Raw genomic sequence first — 21,192 nt, forward strand, 5'->3', positions numbered from 1 at the left:
CCTGCACTAAGCCCAACAGAACAGAGCAAACCAGAAGGAAGTCACTCATACTAAGTTCAGCTAAGTAACCAAACTGAACTTGAAAATGGGGCCTGTTTTCCAAAAAACAGTCATTTCACAGTGGCCAATCAGAAGAGGCCCAGTTTTGGGCTGGGGTTGTGGCTCAGTGGTAGGGCGCTTGCCTAGCATGTGTAAGGCACTGGGTTTGACTCTCAGCACCACATATAAATAAATTAAATAAAGGTCCATTGACAACTAAAAAAAATAAAATAAAAAAAAAAGAAGAGGCCCGATTTACCTATGCAGCAGAGAAGGCAGAAAGAAAGCCTGTTTTAATCCCCCAAAGGAAGTAACTTTGAAATGACCAATCCCCTTTTTGTTCTCCATTTCTGCTTTTCTTGGTCTTTTTCTGCCTATAAAGCAATCCTCTTCTCAGCTCAAGTCAAGCAGATCTTTAAATTTGTTGCTGGTGCAGAGACACAGGCCTGTAATTCCAGTGACTAGAGAGAGACTAAAGCAGCCTCACAAGTTGGAGGATGCCTGGGCAATTTAGTGAGACTCTGTTCCAAAATGAAATAAAAGGGTTTGTAGCTCAGTGGTAGGACATCTTGGGTTCAATATCCAGTAGCTAAATAAATCATTAAGTAAACTGTTGTGATTTTGTCTCTTTATGCATGTATATTTCAGAGTAAAAAACACTTTTTTAAAGATATGAGGTGGGGGTGGGATTGTGTGTTGACAAACATGAAGACTTCTCCATGGTTTATTTTGTGCGATTTGGAGTTGGAGGTGGGCAGAGAACCCAGAAGGATCCTGAAGTCACCCATACATTTTGTCGGGTTTCTTCCCATCATTCAGATTTCGGTTCTGGAATCCCTTCCTCAGGTCTCCTTGACACCGGTTTCAAGCAGCACACCTTCATTCATCAATACACTGCACTTTTTGTGTTCATGGTGCTTATCATTCTGACCTGTCCTAGTATTACTTGTTTTACTTTTGTGGTCAACACTGTTCCTGATGCGTATTAGGTTCTCGGGGTTTTCTTTTGTATTTGTTTTCAATTTCTGAAAAGCTGGATGAATAAGTGAATGAATGAATGAATGGAGACCATTCCCCCATCTTCAGGCCACCTCAATTTTCAGGAACTAGGTAACAAGTCCTTTGGAACCAGACTGGGGGGCGGAGCTGGAATGAGGAGAGTATAAGGAGGGTAGGGAGGATTGGAGTGGGTTGAGGAGCTGGCAGAAGAAGATCTGGGTTAGGGACACTGCGAGGACCCGGTGGCTGGGTCAAGGGCCCAAGGCCTAAGCCTGCGGCGGCAGGAGGAAGTCAGACCAGCCCAGGCGGAGTCGGAGCTGGGGCGGGGCCTCCGGGAGGGGCGGGGCCCAGCCGAGGGGCGGGGCCGGCGCGCCCCAGCCCGAGCGGCGCGCGGCGGCGGCGGAAAATGGCTGCGGCTGGGGCTGCAGACACCCAGCTGATGCTCGGGGTCGGGCTGATCGGTGAGGACGCAGGCGCCCTGCCCCGCAGGCGCCCACCCCAGTTCCGTCTCCGCTCCGCTCGGGCCCGGGTGCTCCTCTCGCTGCCCGCGTGGGAGGGCACAGCCCCTCGGTGTTGGGCCTGGGCCGGGGGCTACGGGGCCCGGCCTCCTAGGCGCGGGGGCTTGGCGCTCCGCTCTGGCCGGGTAGCCCGCGGCCGCGCGCGGGGCCTGCCCGGCCGGAGGCAGCCCGGGCCCCTCGGACGCCAGCACGCCCGGGATTGCCCCGCGGAGCCCGAGATCCGGGCTGCCGGAGACTGGGGCGACTGCCGGGGCGGGGTCGGCCGGCGGGAGCCGCTCCCGGGCCGCGCGGCGGGAGGTGGTGGGACCGTCCGGCCGAGCGGTTGGAGACCTGGAGGCTAACTGTGCCGGCCCCGGGTGGTGGGCGTTACACGCGGATTAACGATACCCGGGTGCGTGGTTCAGCCGGGGTGTGGGTAATGTCGGATGGAAGCCCAGGGTGCCATTCGTGCTCAAGTGACAACCAGGATTGGGACCCGGGCAGAGCAGCCCAGAGTCCCCACTCATATCGGAGGAGAACTCCAGCATCATGTGATCGAGCTCGTGCGCGGAGCTGGGGTTCCTGCACACTCGCCTGTGGGATCCCCCTTAGCTTGGAGGCGTTCATGGGTGGGGAAGTTCGTTGGGATTTCCGAGCAAACGAGAAGGTGTGTGCGAGCCGTGTGCAGCGTTTCTTTTTTAAAAAGTGAGATTTTAACACACCCTTAAATACTCTTTCTACCCCCCCCCCCATGTACAAGAACATTGCTTAGACTTAGAAAACTGGAGAAATGTGTCGATTGTTTTTCATTGTCTCAAAAGAGTGCATTTATCTGGGAACAGCTTCCTGAATTCATTTCAGTGTGATTTGAAAACTACTTCAAAGCAAAACCTAAATCGGGCATCTTACTCCTGCAAGAAGGTACTTCTGAATTAAGGCCGAGTGAGACTCTGACTTTGCCTAATAACAGGGAAGAAAAAGATAACTTATCATATTTTTAATTCAGAAGATTTTTGTTTTTCATATGACACGCATTTAGAAGGAATTTGTTTCAAATTAAAGGGGGTGCAAGTGGCGTGGTGACATATCTGTAGTCCCAGCTACTTGGGGGATTAAGGCAGGAGGATTGCTTGGTTCAAACCCAGCCTGAGCAACATAGCAAGACCCCATCTCTTTAAAAAATATAACCAGTCCGGGTGGCCCGCCCCTGTAATCCCAGCAGCTCCTGATACTGAGGCAGGAGGATCAAGTGTATGAGGCCAGGCTCAGCAATTTAGTGAGTCCCTAAGTAACTTAGTGAGACAGTGTAATAATAAATAATAAAAAGGGCTGGGAATGTAGCTCAATGGTAAAATGCCCCTAGGTTCAATCTCCTGTACCAAAAAATAATAATAATAAAATTAAAGATAAAAATGTTATAATGAAAAAGACCAGGTGATGATAATTATTGAAGGACAGTGATAGAGAAAGGAAATTAATTTTATTATTCTCTACTTTTTTACATCAATATTTTCCACAATAAAAGAGCTTTTAAAAATGTATAGATTAAATAAAGAATAGTTGCAACTCTTAAAATCATTGCATAAAGCTATAGATCAAAACTAGGGTTAAAAAAATTCGTATATATTTATGTATATATGTATATACATATATTTTCCCCCAAGCTGGGTATTGGTCCCAGAGACAAACCTAGAGACTTGCACATACTAGTTCAGTCCTCTACCACAGAACTGTATCCCCCAATCCCCTAATGAAATTTTCACTCCTATATGTGCAGAAGATTGTTTCTCTAAAGTTAAGTTCTTTTAGCCTTGCTTTTTTTTTTTGTTTTCCCCAGTGCTGGAGATCAAACCAGGGCCTCTTGCATGATGCCAAGCACTCTACCACTCAGTTACACCCCAAACCCCTTGAATTTTTACTATTAGCCAATATTTCTGTTTGTAATGGAGGTATTTGGTATTTGGTAGTTGGATGTGTCACATACAACTGGGTAAAACTTTATTATTATTTTAAAAATTTTAGGGACTGGGAATTTGCACAATTGGTATGTAACATGATTTAAAAGAAACGACACTATCTTCACTTCTTGTCTTTGATGACTTTTTTCCAGCACCATGTGGTACTGGGGATCAAACCCAGGTCCTCACTGGAGTGCTCTATCACTAAACTACATCTCAGCCCTCTTTCTTTTTTCTATGACAATTCTTTTCTTTGTATTTATTAGAGATTCTTACTTAGATAAAAACTTATTATAATTACAAGTAAATAATAATGGTGTGGGAGGAGACCGGGAGGATATACCAAATATCTATGGCTTAATTTTTATTTGTGATTTGTCATAAAATACTTTTAACTCTGGTGGCCTACTGTGCAAAATCATGAACTCATGGGAATTGGGGTCTCCAGTGCTCCAGGTTGCTTTGTAAAATGGGGTATTAAAACTGATTCCAGTAGGTGCCTCTGAGTAACCAATCAATTCACTTCCTTGCTGCTGTTTGGCATTCTCACAGTGACCATCTTTCCACCATAGAAAAGGACACAAATGGAGAAGTTCTGTGGGTGTGGTGTTACCCTTCCACGACAGCTGCATTAAGGAATCTGCTGCTCAGAAAATGCTGCCTTACAGACGAAAACAAACTTCTCCATCCCTTTGTCTTTGGGCAGTACCGAAGAACTTGGTTTTATATCACAACAATTGAAGTTCCAGATTCTTCAATTTTGAAAAAGGTATCACTACTTTGAGGTCAGAAAACAAAAACTAAATTTCAAGTGATGTAAAATCATTCCAATATCTCAGTTTTAGATTATTTATGGAAAATATTGCTACTTTCATTGGGAAGTTCTCTTTTAAACTTCACTCATTAACTCTGTAAGTAGTTTTTGTGGGTGGTAGCATGGTGACCAGTACTGTCACGTGTGGTCTCCTCTATCAAGATTATGGTCTGATGGAGTAAAAATGTAAAAGTGGTTTTTAAGCCATGACATTAAAAGGAGAAAGAAGTATTTTTCCATAATTAGAAACTATTTTAGGGGATATAATTATTCTTGGCAGAGTTAAGGTTTTTTTCATTTGCTTGTAGATAATAAAGATAAATTAGGAATTTTAAAATGATAATTAAGGAAATTCATGTATTAAGTAAGCTTTTATTGGTGTATTGTTTCATAAGAGTAGGATCAGTGTAGGACTGGGAATGTAGCTCAGTGGTAGAGTGCTCACCTAGCATGCACAAAACTGGGTTCAATCCCCAGTACTGCCAAAAAAAAAAAGTAATAATAATATCAATGTGACATGGTGAATCCATTACATGGTTGTTGTGGACTTTCTAATCACAAGCAAGCAGCTTTTTCCAAAGGAAAGAATATTGGAATGAAGTGCTTGAACCTCTGGCATATACCACGGCAATTCTCTTCTCTTTTTGGGGTTAATCTTTTCAGCTATAATGGAACTGTATGAAGCATGTACAGAACATGAATTTTAACTTAAGAAATTACATTTAAAATATCAAGAAGGCAACAATTTAGAAATGGTTACAGGTTTGAAAGGAAACAGAGACTTATAATTAGAAAGTGTAAATTTGCAAGAAGAGAGATTCCCAGCTGTTTTAAGATCTTTGGTGTCTGTTCTTTAAGTTTTTGCTGAGAAGTTTTTGCAGCCTTCAGGGGACTTATCTCATGTTTTGCATTACAGACTGCCAAGTTACGGCAGCATCTCTGTCACATCTGACAGCAAGATGTAAAGAAAGTTCTTATACTTCAAAATGTGGTTTTTTTAAAAAAATGTATTTCTTCAGTGCTTTTGCTTTTCATAAGTTCTGAATTCTTATTAATGGAAATATCAGGCATGTGATTATCAGAAATTGATATTTATAATAGAGACATAGAAGTAAATGAAGCTTGTTAGAATAATACTATTTTTTAAAATTGTTTTTAATGTAGATGGACACAATACATTTATTTATTTATTTATTTATTTATTTATTTATTTATTTATTTATTTATTTATTTATTTTATGTGGTGCCGAGGATGGAACCTAGTGCCTCACACACGCTAGGCAAGTGCTCTACCGTGAGCTATAACCTCAGCCCTAAAATAATAGTCTTTAGAGCACTACACAGAGAATTGATTATTTCAGAATTTGAGATGTATTTTGCTGTTTTCCATTTTTCTGTCTCAACAAAAAACAGTTTCTAAATTGATAGGTCTGATTTTTTTTTTTTTTTATAATGATGGGATTTTTAAAAAAAAAACATTTTTTGAGTTGTAGATGGACACAATATCTTTATTTTATTTGTTTATTTATTTTTTATGTGCTGCTGAGGATTGAACCCAGTGCCTCACACATGCTAGGCAAGTGTTCTACCAATGACCTGATAGGTCTGATTTAGCGGTCCTAGTTTTGCTTTGATGAGTGTTTTTGAACACACGCTGGCTACTAAAAACTTACCTTTTTTGTATTTGAATGAAATATTTTTGTGTTTTTGAAAAAAGATTTCTAAAACTATGGCATTTTATGTAGGTAATTAAATATCTGAATGTAGTATAGAACTAAATACATATACACAAATAAATGCATACATATATTATAAATAAATATATACTAGTAATAGAGGAGCAAGTAAGGACTTTTTATATTTTCATCTTTTCCTTTTAATGCTGGTATTTCTTGTACAAGAGGTTTGCTAGATCACATTAATAAGTTACCCTTCTATTAAAGTATCTTAAATTCTATTAAGGTATCCTTAAAAGGTGTACTTTTTTTGTTTCTTTTGGACAGGTGACTCATTTTTCTATTGTTCTGACCGCCAAAGATTTTAATCCAGAGAAATATGCTGCCTTCGCTAGGATATTGTGTAGGTCTGTATGAAAACTGTGTTAATTGCTAATATGCCAAAATGAAGATCACAATCAGTAAAGCTGATTTCTAAGTGGAGGATGCAAATTTCAGCCCTGTTTCTCTGACTCGTCTTCCAGTGGCCCTCCAGACCCTGTTTTGTAAAGAGGGACTTTCTGTTCTGCTTCATTAATTTCACCTCTGATCTGGGAAAATGGGCTAAGGGAAGAGAAAATGTAGTTCACATAGCTGTGGTAGTTCCTGGGTGCCTTGGGTTACTTGCCATTTTTTGTCTGTTACTTCTCCTGAGTTTTAATCTAGAAGTTTCCTTTGAAGGATGGATAAATTAGATTCTTGATGAAGTGGTAAGCTGGTTCATATGTGTCCATGTCTACGTGTGGCAGTGATTTTGGGTAAAGTTAATAAACATTTTGAATTCTGCTAAAGCACAGAAAAATTTTTTTTAGCTGGAATGCTGAGAGACTGGGAAATTGTGATTGATTTGTTAATTGTGGTTCAAATAGATTCCTTTAGTTTCATCCCTGCTGTTGAAAATATTTACCTAAAATATACCATTCTGTTTTCTTGTCTTGTAAAGTGTATCTAATGGACTTAATGAAATCTTGTCTAATATTAAGGACATTGACTCTTACCTTTAATGATGAAGGTTTCTGTAGGGTTTTAGTTTTCATGTTGTTGTTCTTTTAATATTATCACTAGATAGAATTGTAATTCTGGCTATTATGTATAGTTTTGTGGAAAACTGGAAGAAATTGTTTTTCCTACTGTAAGCCCAATAAGTGGTTGCTTTGTGGTTGCTTTTTTGCATTTTTCATGCTGCATACTCCCACATACATGGACACCAGATAGAAAATTAAAAAACATAAAGCAATGAAACCCTCATTACTTAAGGTTTCAGTTAGATTGTGTTTTTACTGAGGTTTTACCATTTGTGCAGCTAGCTACAATAAGAAAGACCTCTTGCTGTTGTAAGGTAAATTCCAGGCATCTGGCTCACTGTGGACTATAAACAACTGTCTGCTGTTGTGGCACTGACACAGAGGGTGGTTATGATTCCTAGAAGAGACGCTATCCAGACCATAAACTAAAAACACTGCAGAGGTATTTTTGAACAAACACTGGATTCCCATTTCATTTGATGGAGTCAGAATTAGGATACTCAGTTGAAATCACTGGGAGATACACAGGGTCCAGAAGGCAGGGTTGCTACTTCCTGTCCAGGAGGAAGCTTCTGCAGTGCCCTGGTGTGGTTGCATTTTGGATTCTCACCTCCCATCATGGGGTATAATAAACGAGGACTTGGTGCTCTTGCCACCCATCTCCTCTGCCCCTGCCTTGCTTGCACTGTTTGCTCAGCCTTGGACGTGTACACCCCCACACATGCCCACCCAAGTGTCTGCATGCCCATGCCTATGCCCATGCCCATGCCCATGCCTATGCCTATGCCCATGCCCATGCCTATGTCCATGCCATGCAGATGCTTTTTCACAGAGGTGAGGTCAGCATGGAGGTTCTCCTTCCACTTCGGACAGAGAAGTGGCAGGCTTGCCTCCCACAACATGCTGCTCACGGTGGCAGCAGAAGCCACAGGCAAAGGGTTCACTCCCTGGGTGGCACCCTCTGCCATGACCTCCTTTATGCTCGAGTCCCTACAGCAGTGGCCCTGGTAAAGAACCAGGGTTTGTGGGCTGGGGATATAGCTCCGTTGGTAGAGTGCTTGCCTTACACGCACAAGGCCCTGCATTCAATCCCCAGCACCACAAAACAAAACAAAAAGAACCAGGGTGTTATGCACATTTGGACTCAGTTGTGACAGATGTGACCACCTACGGGTCTGTCTGGACAAGACTCACTGGGTTGCACTGTGTGGTTCTCCCATGGAGTAGCTTAGGGATTTCTTTCTCTTGTTTTTTTTTTTTTTTTTTTTTGTGGTGCTGGGGATTGAACCCAGGGCCTTGTGCTTGCGAGGTTTCTCTTGTTTTATCCCTCAGCACAAAGTTGCCACCTAGGAAGTCATCTTAATCATTAACATTTATGTTTGTCTTCTCCATTACTGTACATTTAATCTATTTTATAATGTTAATGGCATTTTTGTTGGTGGTAATAAAACACATAATTTTTCAAAGGTTAATAATACAGAAGAGTATACAGTGAAAACTAAGATCCCTCCTCCCTGTTCCCCAGCCTCCAATTTTGCCTCCTAACTGCCCCCACCCAACCTCTGTGATCTCTTTACAGCCCAACAAAGATGTTTCCTTCATGTATAAGCTTGTGTTTGACTTCATGGTTTTCCATTATGAAAACCCACTGTATTCATTGTTCTTCACTCCCCCACCCTCAATTTGTTTGAAATTAGACAAAAACAAACAAACAAACAAAAAAACCCCCACAAGTTTTGATTGACAAAACTTGGTAACCAGTTAAAACATTAACTTTTAGCTCAGTCCCAGTCCCTACACTCAGGAGGCTGAGGCAAGAGAATCCCTTGAGTCCAAGAGTTTGAGATCAGCCTGAGCAATATGAGACCCTGTCTCCAAAAAAAAAAAAGAAAAAGGGGGGCCCAGTGGTGCTCACCTATAATTATTCCCAGCAACTGGGAGGCTGAGGCAAGAGAATCACAAATTCAAGGCCAGCCTTAGCAATTCAGTGAGGCCCTAAGTAGTTTAGCAAGACTCTATTGCGAAAGAAAAATTAAAAAGGTCCGGGGTTGTGGCTCAGTGGCAGAGCCCCTATAGGTTCAATCCCCAATACCAAAATGAAAAAGAAGTAAAAAGTACTAGCACTTTTCAGTTAGTCTACAATAAATATAATTTTCAAGTGTTTTTTCTTGAACATCAGTTTTATATTCTTCCCAATTTTCTATCCTATCAGCTCCTAAAAGGCCTAGTTAGACTGAGTCATATCTTTTTTTTCTTTTTTCTTCTTTTGGAGCTGAAGATTGAACCCTCACGAATGTGAAGCACACACTTTACCAGTGAGTCACACCCCCAGCCCCTAGTCTTATTTCTTAAGCAAAATTTAAGTTTAGTTGCTCACAGGAAAAAATTTCAAGGGAAGAGGCTGACTCCATGTGTGAGCTATAAATGCAGCCGGTTTCCTGTCAGCATTTTCTGGAAGTCTTAATTTGATGACAAACGTCTCTAATGTGCATTTATCACTGGAAACTTAAAAGAGCTTGGATTTATTAATTATCTAAATATAGCTACCTTTGGGAACTCTGATAATAAGTATAGGTTCTACAACTAATTAATGCTTTCTCTATGAACAACGCGTGAAACTCTTCTTGTCAAAGGAAATTGCAGCAATAAAACAAAGTTGTATGACTAAAAATACCAGTTGTGGACAAAGACATAAAAGAAGATAAGAATATGATATTCTTGAGAATAATGGGGACTCAGAAAGTCCATAGTCACTTCTGCTCTAGAGAATCAGCAGTCTTCTCCAGATGTAAGGTCAGAGCTACTTTCAAAGAACTGTTTAAGATCTGTCAAGTGTTTTTTTTGTTGTTACTTTGTTTTTTGGGTACCGGGGATTGAACTCAGGGGCACTCAACTACTGAGCCACATCCCCAGCCCTATTCTTTTTTCACTTAGAGACAGGATCTCACTGAATTGCTTAGTACCGCACTGTTGCTGAGGCTGGCTTTGAACTCTCCTGCTTCAGTCTCCTGAGCTGCTGGGATTACAGGCATGCGCTACCACACCCGGCTGTCAAGTGTTTTTATTAAAGACATCTGTTACATAAATTAGAGAAGCAATCCATCTGAAAAGATCCAGGCACCCAAGTGTATCAGCAAGGTGGCTTTAGATTCTTTACAAAGTACCCGTGCCTAGCCTCTGTGTAATGCTGCCAAAGTAAAAGCAGTCACCTTTTTCCTTTTCTTACAGAATGTACCTGAAACATGGGAGTCCGGTTAAAATGATGGAGAGTTATATTGCAGTTCTTACCAAGGGGATCTGCCAGAGTGAGGAAAATGGCTCTTTCCTTAGCAAGGACTTTGATGCTCGAAAGGCATACCTTGCAGGCTCCATCAAAGGTAAATAAAGAAACGAAAGGAGAAAGAAAAACTCAGGCCGTGGACAGAATCCCTGAGCCATGGCCTTCCTCTTGGTAAACTGTTGTGCCACCTTGCCATGCATTCTTATCACCTGTGTAACATGCGCTTCCTATACTGGAGAGTATTTCAGCTCCCATATTTCCCATATTTTGGGTTAGAATTCTGTCAAAGGAAACTATTTTTGTGGTATCACTTCCCATATCACTGTTACCATAGAATGTTCTTTCAACCTGGTGCAGTGGCCTCGCCATACCTATAATCTCAGCTGCTCAGGAAGCTGAGGCAGGAGGATCTCAATTTGGAGGCCACACTGGGCACCTTGGCAAGACATGTCTCAGAATAAGATAAAAAGTGTTAGGAATGCAGCTCGATGGAAGAGCACTTGCCTGGCATCTGAAAGGCCCTGGGTTCAGTCCCCAGTATCTCATACACTACAGAATGGAATGTTCTTTCTCTAGCAAGTTGAACTTCATGGCTCAAGATCTCTACTGACTTCCACAGTTTTTCTTTTCCTTTGATCTTATCAGTTAGTGCTTCCACCTGGAAAGCTCAGGTCCTAATCTAGCTCCCAACTGGGAAATCCAAAATGGCCAAAACCCTGGGCTAAGCCCCAGGCTTTCAGGGTCCTTAGGAGAGAGACCTGTTTACCTGCCTTTTGCTTTCAGTCTGTTGTCCTTTGTGGTTTCTAAGCATCCCTTTAAGGTGTTCAGTGTTCTTCAAGCTAGCAGAAAAAGAACTGAAGTAATGGGTTTTTATTTTAATTAGGTGACTGTTTTTTCTTTTCTTATTTATTTATTTATTTATTTATTTTTGCAGCACTGGGGATTGAATCCAGGGTCACTCTATCCTTGAGTTACATCTCCAGAATTTTTTATTTTATTTTGAGATAGGGTCTCACTATGTTGTTCAGGCTGGCCTCAAACTTAGAATCTTCCTACCTCAGCCTGGAGGCAGAAGTAGCGGGGTTATAGGTGTGCACCACCATGCCTGCTTAATTAGAAATTTTTATGAAACAAATGTTGGTTCTCCTTATCATTTTGGCTTCATCATTTTAACCAGCACATGGGTACATATGTCCATCCACCGGATGAGGTGTTTTTGTGCTTATAACATTTGCCTGACTTTTTTCTCTGTATTAAAAATAACTTTGATAAGAATTCTTTCTAATAAAAGCTTTATACCATTATGTAATAGTGGATATAATAACATTATCTTCTCTTTAAGACATCGTATCTCAATTTGGAATGGAAACTGTTATCTTACACACTGCATTGATGCTAAAAAAACGAATTGTCGTCTATCACCCCAAAATAGAAGCTGTTCAGGAGTTTACCAGGTATTGTCACTAATCATCTATCTTTTTGTGTGTGTATGTGGTATTGGATATTTAACCCAAGGGTGCTCTACCACTGAGCTATACCCCCACCCATTTTTAATTTTTTTATTTTGAGGCAGGGTCTTGCTAATTTGTTGAGACTGGCCTTGAACTTGGGATCTTTCTGTCTCAGCCTCCCAAGTCACTATAATTATAAATGAGGGCTACTGTACCTGGCTCTTGTGATTAATTATTAAAAAGTACAAACTCTTGGCAGACAGTTCACAATACGAGCTGGTAACGTGCTCTGTTGTGTTGCACATTTGGTATAAATAGCATGTATTACTCTGATGGAAATACCATCAGGGTTTAATGTTTCAGTAGATGCAGTGGTTGAATTTGAACAGATTCTTCTTTAACTTTAGAAATGGGTCTATTGAAAAAATGGGACCGTTTTAGAGCAGGAGTTAGCAAACTTTTCTTTACTAGGAAGTAAATATTGTAGACTTGTGAGCTACACGATCTCTATCTTGATCACTTGGCTCTTGGCAGCACAAAAGCAACCATAGACATGTAAGTGAATGAACATGACTCTGTCAGTAAAACTTTATTTACAAAGAAAGGGAACTGGCCCATAGGCCATAGTGTACTGATCCTTATTTTAAGGATAAGTTGTTCCTTCTATTCTAGTTGTACCAGACTCTCTTATGTTAAAATAATTGTACTTTTTTCTTTATTTCTTTAGAATTTTTGTTTACTAAATCTAACTTTTTCTTAGATTTTTTGAAAAGCAGGTGGAATTAGCATTTGTAGTGGGTTTACTGGATTGTATGTAAGACACCTTAAATTATTACTTGGATAAGAACTCTGTAAGGATGCATCATTGCCTTATTTTGTGAATGAAGAAATTGAAACTATAAAGAGGCTAAGTGGTAAGATAATGAGAAGGAGAAAAGCTTTGTAGTCAGGAAGACCTGGGTTCAAATCCTGGGAGGGCAACTTGTTAGCTCTGTGACCACATAAAAGATATTGAGTGTTTCTGAGCCTCAATTTCTCTCTGAAAGGAGGATCATAATACTTCATATGCTGGTTTTTAGGACTGAGCATAATTTTTCCATGTGTTTAGTGTGTGTCCTGCCCTTCATTCTTGATTTAGAGGTGACTACTGTTCTGATCATGATTGCCTCATGGTACGTGAGAGGGCCAGAATTTTCACCCTGCCTATCTCGCTTCAAATCTCTGTATTTTTCTCCCCCATTACTTGTTCCTTACTTTGATACTTCTTAGTGGAAGCAGGACACTTTTTTTTGCGGGGATGGGGCAGTGCTGCTACTCGAACCTGGGCCGTCTGTGTGCTAGACAAGCACTCGACCACTGAGCTGCACCCAGCCCACACATTATACTTCTTAAACTGCGGTGTCCACAGCTTCTGAAGTATGTCACCAGGCACTGGAGGATTCCCACAGCCACAGTTCAATCGGCACATCTTATAGTACAAGTTTTTTTTTTTTTTAAATAAAACCTACACTATCTGAAAACAAACACAATGTGGTTTGCAAGTTTGACTGGAGTTTTAGATTTAATTAAATTTTTTTTATATTTACCAACTGCATTTTGATTCATTGTACACAACATATCTATGGTTGTGTACAATGTAGATTCACACCATTCATGTAATCATACATATACATAGGGTAATACTGTCTGTTTCATTCTACTATCTTTCTGTCCCCTACCCCATCCCACCCCATTTTCCTCTACACCATCCAGAGTTCCTTCATTCTTCTCTTCCCTCCATCACCCCTCCTCATTGTATATCGTCATGCACTTATCAGAGAAAACATTCGACCTTTAGTTTTTTGGGCTTGACCTATTTCACTTAGCATGATATTTTCCAAGTTCATCCATTTACCAGCAAATGCCATAATTTTATTCTTCTTTGTGGCTGAGTAATATTCCATTGTGTATATATACCACAGTTTTCTTTATCCATTCATCAATTGAAGGGCATCTAGGTTAGTTCCACAATCTAGTTATTGTGAATTGAGCTGCTATGAACACTGATGTGACTGTATCTCTGTAGTATGCTGATTTTAAGTCCTTTGGGTATAAACTGAGGAGTGGGATAGCTGGGTCAAATGGTGGGTCCAGTCTAAGTTTTCTGAGGAATCTCCATACTGCTTTCCAGAGTGGCTGCACCAGGAATTTTAGATTTAAATGAGATTTCCAGAGGGATGGGCCACTTTGGTTTTTACTGCCAGTCTCTCTCTCTCTGGCAGTCTGCAGAGTGGGATGTTTGGAGGGACTTTAGAAGCATCACTCTTTGCAGATCCTTGAAAACCTCACTTTCAACTTTTTGTAGCCAGTATGACCCCCGAAACAGTTTCAAGCATGGCCTTGCTTTAATGGGAAGCCTGGGTGTGTTAGCACACTTGGGGCATGGTCTGACCTCTGCTGCAGGACTCTGCCCTCTGAATTTCCTCCAGGGCAGGAGAGGAAGAGACAGGCAAGTCTCTAAGGTGTGGCCCAGCACCCAGGTGATTGAGTTTTTGCCCTAATTCCCCAGGACTCTGCCTGCCCTGGTGTGGCATCGACAGGATTGGACCATCCTGCATTCTTATGTGCACCTCAACGCTGATGAGCTGGAGGCCCTGCAGATGTGCACAGGTAGACAAGAGCATTCCAGGGAGGAAGGACCCGGCGTGAAAGAGGGTTTTAATGTTTTTGTTGTTTTATGGTGCTGGGGATTGAACCCATGGCCTCACATGATAGGCTAGTACTCTACCACTGAGCTACATCCCCACCTTGGGTTTCTGTTTTATATGTGTGTGTGTGCGTACACGTGCATTCGTAAAGATAATCCTGATCTTTGTTATTCTTTGGTAAATGCAATGATTATTTTTCTTTAAAAAATATTTTTATGTAATCCCAGTGACTTGGGAGGCTGAGGCAAGAGGTTCACAAGTTCAAAGCCAGTGTCAGCAACAGAGAGGCGCTAAGCAACTCAGTGAGACCCTGTCTCTAAATAAAATACAAAATAGGTCTGGGGAATGTGGCTCAGTGGTTGAGTGCCCCTGAGTTCAATCCCTGGTCCCTCCCCCAAAATTTTTGTTTTAATTTTTAAAAAATTGTGATAAAATGCAATAATAAAATAATAAAAATAATAAAATAATAAAATTCATTATCAACCATTTTTAAATACAGTTCAGTGGCATTAAGTACATTCATATTTTTTTGCAACCATCACCAAAATGCAACCTATTTTTTCTTTTTTCTTTTTGGTACCAGGGATTGAACTCAGAAGTACTTAACAATTGAGCCACATACCCAGCCCCTTTTATTTTTTGAGACAGGGTCTCACTAAGTTGCTTAGCGCCTCACTCAGTTGCTGGTGCTGACTTTGAGCTTGCAATCTTCCTGACAACCTCCAGAGCCGCTGGGATTAACCCAGGGCCTTGTGCTTGCAAGGCAAGCACTCTACTGACTGAGCTATCTTCCCAGCCCGTGAATTCTTATTTTAATGTATTGGAATTTATTAAAGGTTTATGATTTTACAAAAAAAAAAAAAATCTGCATCACAAGGGTAAAAACAGTCTCCCCCTTGGGTCTTTTTTTTTTGAGATGGGGTCTTGCCATGTTGTCCAGGCTGGCCTTGAACTCCTCAGCTCACATAATTGTCCCACTCAGCTTCCCACGTAGCTGAGACTGCAGTGCACGCCATGGCACGCAGCTTCTCCTGTATTTCTAATCAAAACTGTTTTTCTTGCACATTCAACTCTTATTCTTCCTGCAGTTATTTTTTTGTGTAGTAAATTTGGCATCTGATTTCTCTTTGTGTGTGTGTGTTGTGGGGATTGCTGGGGATTAAACTCAGGGCCTCATGTGCTAAGCATGCACTGTACCACCAAGTTACACCACAGCCCCTGATCTCATTTATTTTCCACATGGATAACCACTTGGCCCAGGACCTTTATTGAATAATTTGCTCCTTTTTCTAGTAACCAGCAGTGTCATTCTGGCATGTATCACATTTTCTCATGTGATTTGAGCTGGGTCTAACTTTCAGCAGTGGGTTTTGTTTTCTGAATATCTTTACTTGGTACATAAAACTTTGTGGGCTGGGGCTGTAGCTCAGTGGCAGAGCGCTTGCCTAGCACTGGGTTCAATCCTCAGCACCACATGAAAATAAATAAAATAAAAGTACTGTGTCCCTCAACAACAAAAAATAAAAAAATAAAAAAAAACTTTGCAATGTTAAAAGAACACCAATCTTTTAAAAATTATATTGCTCTATGAAATGAAAACAATCTGGGAACATTGTCTTAACAACAATTCCAGAAGTCTGCTACTTTTTGAGTTGCTGGGATTCCTTTAGTATTTATGATATTAGCTCTGAAAGCAGAGAAAGATGATGCTCTGTCCATATAGTCCCTGAGACTTATTTCACTCTGATTCCCTGGGGACAGATCTGAGGTGGAAACGTTGGTTAGGTGAGTCCATGCTACCTTCGGCCTCCTCTGGCGTTGTTGACCCAAAAAGCAGTGACTGAACAGTAAATATTTTATTCGAGCCTTATCCTTGATGTTGAAGTCAAATTTTGGAACATTTTGAGTTGCGTGAATTTCTTTGGGCAACTGACAATCTTATAATCTTAATAAATGTCACTGAGTACAGCAGATGTTCCCAAATAAATAAAACCACAAAGATAAGCAATTTCCTTTTGATACATTCACAATATAATTGCTTCCTGCTCCAGTAATTTGATCCTCTTTGTGATGCAGGTTACATTGCTGGGTTTGTAGACCTGGAGGTGAGCAACAGACCAGATCTCTATGACGTGTTTGTGAATCTGGCAGACAGTGAGATCACCATTGCTCCACTTGCAAAAGGTTAGTTCTCTGTTGTCGACAATGCGATATAAGCCAGTGGCTGCACTCGAGGCCTGCTTAGCCTGCTCTGCTAAAGCTGGAGAGATTTTTCAGTGTCTAACCCCAGCACTTATCCCTGTAAACCTAGACCGTTAGCAGTGCAGATGGAATTACTGATCCCAGCCTTTGTGTGGTCACTTACCTTTCTCCTAAAGGTGGAGACAGTTGAATGCCAGCTTAGTAGGGGTCATTGTGACACAGATTCGTCCTTTACTCTGGATCTATAAGATGGGTTTATCCCATGCAGCACCATCTGAATGGAGGGGCAAAAGAACATTTTGCTAATGATGCTGCAGCAGTGTCTATGTCGTGTCCCTTGGGTTGTTCCCTTTGCTCATTTTTATGGACTTTAACACATGGAATGCTCGGTTGGCTTTGGCAGAACTGAAAGGAAGCACTTCTTTCCCAACATTCTTTTCATAAAGTTTTTTTTATGGGAAAAAAAAAAAAAAGACCAAGAAAGCCAGGCTCTTGCCTTAAAGTCACAGCTTTAATTGTAGTCTGAAGTTTTCATTAGATTTTGGCTGGAAGGAAAAATAAAATTCATATCAGGTAGGCGTGGAGGGGAAATTTGGTTTGGAATTGACGTGCTTTTTGTTGAACCATGAGGCACATACGTCCTGATTATACCGCACCCCTAGCATTTGTCATGTTTGCATTTGGTAGTAAAGTGGAAGTGCGGGGGGGTTATCTGCTGCCTTGTGCTTCGTATGGTCTTTCAAGTTTTCAGTTAAATGGCATGGCTGTTGTTATTCTTTAAACCTCTAAATATTCACACAACTTATTTCTCTTGCTCTCACCAGAGTCCATGGCAATGGGAAAACTGCACAAAGAAATTGGCCAGCTGATTGTTCAGTCTGCGGAGGATCCAGAGAAGTCAGACAGCCAGGTTATACAGGTAACTCTTTGATCCGCTGACTCACAGGAAGTCCTCAGCAGTCTTGCTGAGCAGCACACCTAGCTTGTTCTGTGCCGTGCACATTAACAGAGTGAAGTACCAGGCCAGCAGGGGGCTCAGGTGGGGATTTGCAGTGTGGCCCTGGTGATGGTGGACGAGCAGGTGTGGAGCTCCTGTGGCCTGTCCGTTATTGGGCTCTGGGGAAAGGTCATTGCAGGGGCTTGTCTGATGCCAACCACGGGTGGTAAGAAGCGGACTACCAAGCAGACTGGGATGCACTTTGGTCTGGCCAGTGCATTTCTCCTAGAATTTTATGGAAGAACACATTATTAAGCTGATTGCTGCTGAGCATAGGGAACCTGACAAATGCTGGTAATTGGCTTTGCGGTATTGTCTTTAGAACAGCTGTAGCCATGGAATCAGGACTGCTGTCACACCCTGCAAAGACACTCCCCTCTGGGAGCTGACCGTGTCCATGTGCACCAGTTGGCATCCTCTCCTCTGCCCTTGCCGGACTGGGATGGCAAATGGCTTATATTTCCATGTGGTGCCAGAGTCCCACTTCTCCTCTGTTGCCCAGTCTCCTCCCCTCTTGTCTCCCCCCTTTGTATTTGGCCTGTTCCCAGCCTTGCTCCTCTCCGGAGTACAGCCTGGCTTCTTCCAGAAACTGCTCATCTGGACCCTGTCTCAGAGCCTGGGACTAGGGGGCCCTTGTCTGCATCTGAGCCATCTGGGGTCACCACGATAATCAGACTGTACTCACCTTGTCCCACCTGGCACATTTCTTCACTTATTAACTCAATACTCAGTGAACAGTGTGGATGTGGCGTTGAGCAAAGGCCCTGCCTCACAGCTGTGTTTTAGTGGAGCAGACCAACAAAAACTAACAACAGGCTCATCATGAACCATAGTAAACACTGTGATAGTAAATACTGCTTTGAGTGGAAGGTGTTGGGGAAGGGGTGAGACAGCCCTCTGATCAGGATGTGAGGGGCTGCAGGATTTGGTGGGGACTGTTCTTCTGTTCAGTGCTGGTGGCCTGTCCATCTGTGTCCAGGAAGAGTGCACAAGTCTTGTCACAAGGACACGAGACAATCTGCAGATGCTCCTTTCCTGCCATGTGAATAGGCCTTGTCCCCCATCAACATAGTAAAAAAACACTATTAGCAATGTTGTTGAAATAAGTAAATTTGAGTTTGGAGTATTTGGATTTGAATTGTTTTACATGGACTAAAAGTGATACACAGATGACTCAGTATAAAGTGTGAGACCTCAGGGAGGGCAAGTGAAAGCACAGCTTGTTTAGGGATTCTGAAATAGGACTGAGTTAATGTCAGCAAGCCAGGAAAAAGGCATGAATGTAATGTGAGCTCCAGTGAGTCCTCAGTCACTCAGAGGAGTCAGTGAACAGGAGGAAAGCCCATGGCAGGTGCTGGGTTATTTGTCCCTGGCAAAGAGGGCTATTGAGAAGAGATCTATTAAAAAATAATCAGTGTGATTCAGCAATGCCTTCTAGGTATGTATCCAAAAGAACTGAAAGCAGGACTCTAACAGGGGTCTGTACCCCAGTGTTCCCCGCAGCATTACTCTATCCACACGAGGTGGAAACAACCCAGGTGTCCACCAACAGATGAATGGAGAGACAACAGGTGGCACATACATACAATTACGAGTATTATTCAGCTTCAGAAAGAATGAAGATCTAACACATGTTGCATTGCGAATGAACCTTGAGGACATTATGACGTTATGCTAAGTGAAATAAGCCAGTCCAAAAGAACAGTTGCCATATCATGCTACTTAGATGAGGTACCAGAATAGCCGGTTCACTAGAGAAGCAGAATAGAGCCCCTTCTGAAGGTGGGGAGGGGAGAGGAGAGGAGGGAGGTTATTGTTTGTGGTGATGGTATTTCTGAGTGGGTGGTGGAAAATTTCTAGAAATAGTGGGGAGGGTCGTGCAATGTGGTGAATGAACTTAGCACTACTGCAGTATGTACTTAAAAATGGCTACAATGGTTAAAAAAATCAATGATATTTTTGTCATTTTGTTTCATAATATATAAAGTTAGTATGATGAACTTTAAAATCCCAGAAAGAGTTCTAGGGAATAACTGTTGACCCTTTTAGGTATTAACATTTTGCTTATTTTCCTGTTCTATTATAAAGGATATTGCCCTAAAAACAAAAGAAATCTTCACCAACCTAGCACCATTTTCAGAAGTTTCAGGGGATGGAGGAAAACTAGTCCTCAATTTGGAGGCATTAAAGCAAAAACGATTTCCACCAGCAACAGAAAATTTCCTTTACCACCTAGCAGCAGCCGAACAAATGCTCAAACTCTGACTGCGAGATCAGTTGTGCACTGGTGACTGCTAGAACGCTCTCCCTTCTGATTATCCACTGACTGTGGGAAATACTGGAAATAATAGGAAATGTTATATTTTTAGTGATTTCTTTGAAAGTATTGAGATTTGACCTGAAAAACACTGAAGCATATGAAAACACTTGTGATTTTCTCCCAGCTCTTAGTTTCATGCCTGCTGTCAGCGCCTGACAAAGTGCTGTAACTACTCTGGGTAAGGAATAACTGCCCAGTGCCCTGGAGTGAGGGGGAAGCTCTGTCCTTGTGCAAATCACAGCCAACGCGAAAGCCTTCCTAATTAGTTCCCATGTGTCTCATCATGTACCGTAGACTAACAGTTTGTTACCAGAAAGCTGCCTGAAATTTTGCTTTGTAATTCTTCTAGGAAGAACTTTAATTCCTTACAAGGAACTCTTCTTTTGAGCCAAACTAAGTTTTCTGCAGAACTGTCTAAAAGATCATTCAAGAGATCCTGCAACTGCACTTTCTTATAAAAGAAAAAATTCTTTTCTTGGCCTTTGAACATTTTGCCTATATTATGAAGGTTTTGCATAGGTTTTATACTTTAATAATCCATATTTATACTGTGCAGAAGTGAGCATTTGGCAGCTGAGCCATTAGACCTCTGCAGCTAACCCTGTTGCTAGCACTAGTCTTCAGAGATGCCAGTCCTTATATGGTAGAGTTAATAAGCCCATTTTGAGTATTAGTGTCTGCAGCACTGAAACAGTGATTTTTTTTTTTTTTTATAATCGGTAAAGGAATGTGAGAATCAGATTCTTACAGGGGCCAAACAAAAATGTCTTCAAATGACTCCAGTAAAAATAATTTGGCTACAGATCAAGGTGACTATTCTTGTTCAGTTGTGTACTTTCATAATTGGAGAGCTTAAAATTGCCAAATAAGCCTGGAGGTTGAAATTATGTACTTGTTATTTTGTTATGTATATTTGTATTAATTTTGAAAGATTAATTTTCACTCAGAACTGATGTCCTTTGAAATCTTATGTGGAAATATTTGCAAAACAAGCTGTCTATTGGATTTTTCATTTTTTTTCTTGATGTTAGACAACTATTAAGTAAAAATAAAAATAGCCTCCCCCTCCCTCCCTTGGGCGGGAACAGGGAGGACCTGAAATGAGATGATGTTTACTGAGGCAAATGATTGAGAATTAAATCTGCACTTTATGAAAATGAATACTAACATCTTTTTCTCCCTTTTCTTCTTCTTTTTTGGCAATACTA

At 41.4% G+C, this 21,192-nt stretch overlaps 1 protein-coding gene across 5 annotated transcripts; it reads left to right on the forward strand.

Annotated features, from left to right (window-relative positions):
- The first annotated feature begins 1,390 nt into the window (after nucleotides 1-1,390).
- Dennd10 (DENN domain containing 10) lies at nucleotides 1,391-21,090 on the forward strand. 5 transcript variants are annotated; one of them, XM_047551970.1, is made up of 9 exons: nucleotides 1,391-1,499; nucleotides 4,066-4,262; nucleotides 6,311-6,390; nucleotides 10,276-10,424; nucleotides 11,670-11,781; nucleotides 14,327-14,427; nucleotides 16,542-16,649; nucleotides 17,492-17,586; nucleotides 19,753-21,090. In XM_047551970.1, the coding sequence occupies exons 1-9, from the start codon at nucleotides 1,445-1,447 to the stop codon at nucleotides 19,927-19,929; spliced, it is 1,074 nt and encodes a 357-aa protein (XP_047407926.1). In that variant the 5' UTR covers nucleotides 1,391-1,444; the 3' UTR covers nucleotides 19,930-21,090. The 5 variants fall into 5 exon arrangements, with proteins under 5 accessions (XP_047407926.1, XP_047407929.1, XP_047407925.1 ...); XM_047551969.1 differs by lacking the exon at nucleotides 1,391-1,499 and adding an exon at nucleotides 1,887-2,202 and having other exon boundaries at nucleotides 4,046-4,262; XM_047551972.1 differs by lacking the exon at nucleotides 1,391-1,499 and adding an exon at nucleotides 9,982-10,185 and having other exon boundaries at nucleotides 4,226-4,262.
- Nucleotides 21,091-21,192: the final 102 nt, after the last annotated feature.

This window comes from Sciurus carolinensis, chromosome 5, assembly GCF_902686445.1.
Source record: "Sciurus carolinensis chromosome 5, mSciCar1.2, whole genome shotgun sequence".
Lineage (NCBI taxonomy): Eukaryota > Metazoa > Chordata > Mammalia > Rodentia > Sciuridae > Sciurus > Sciurus carolinensis.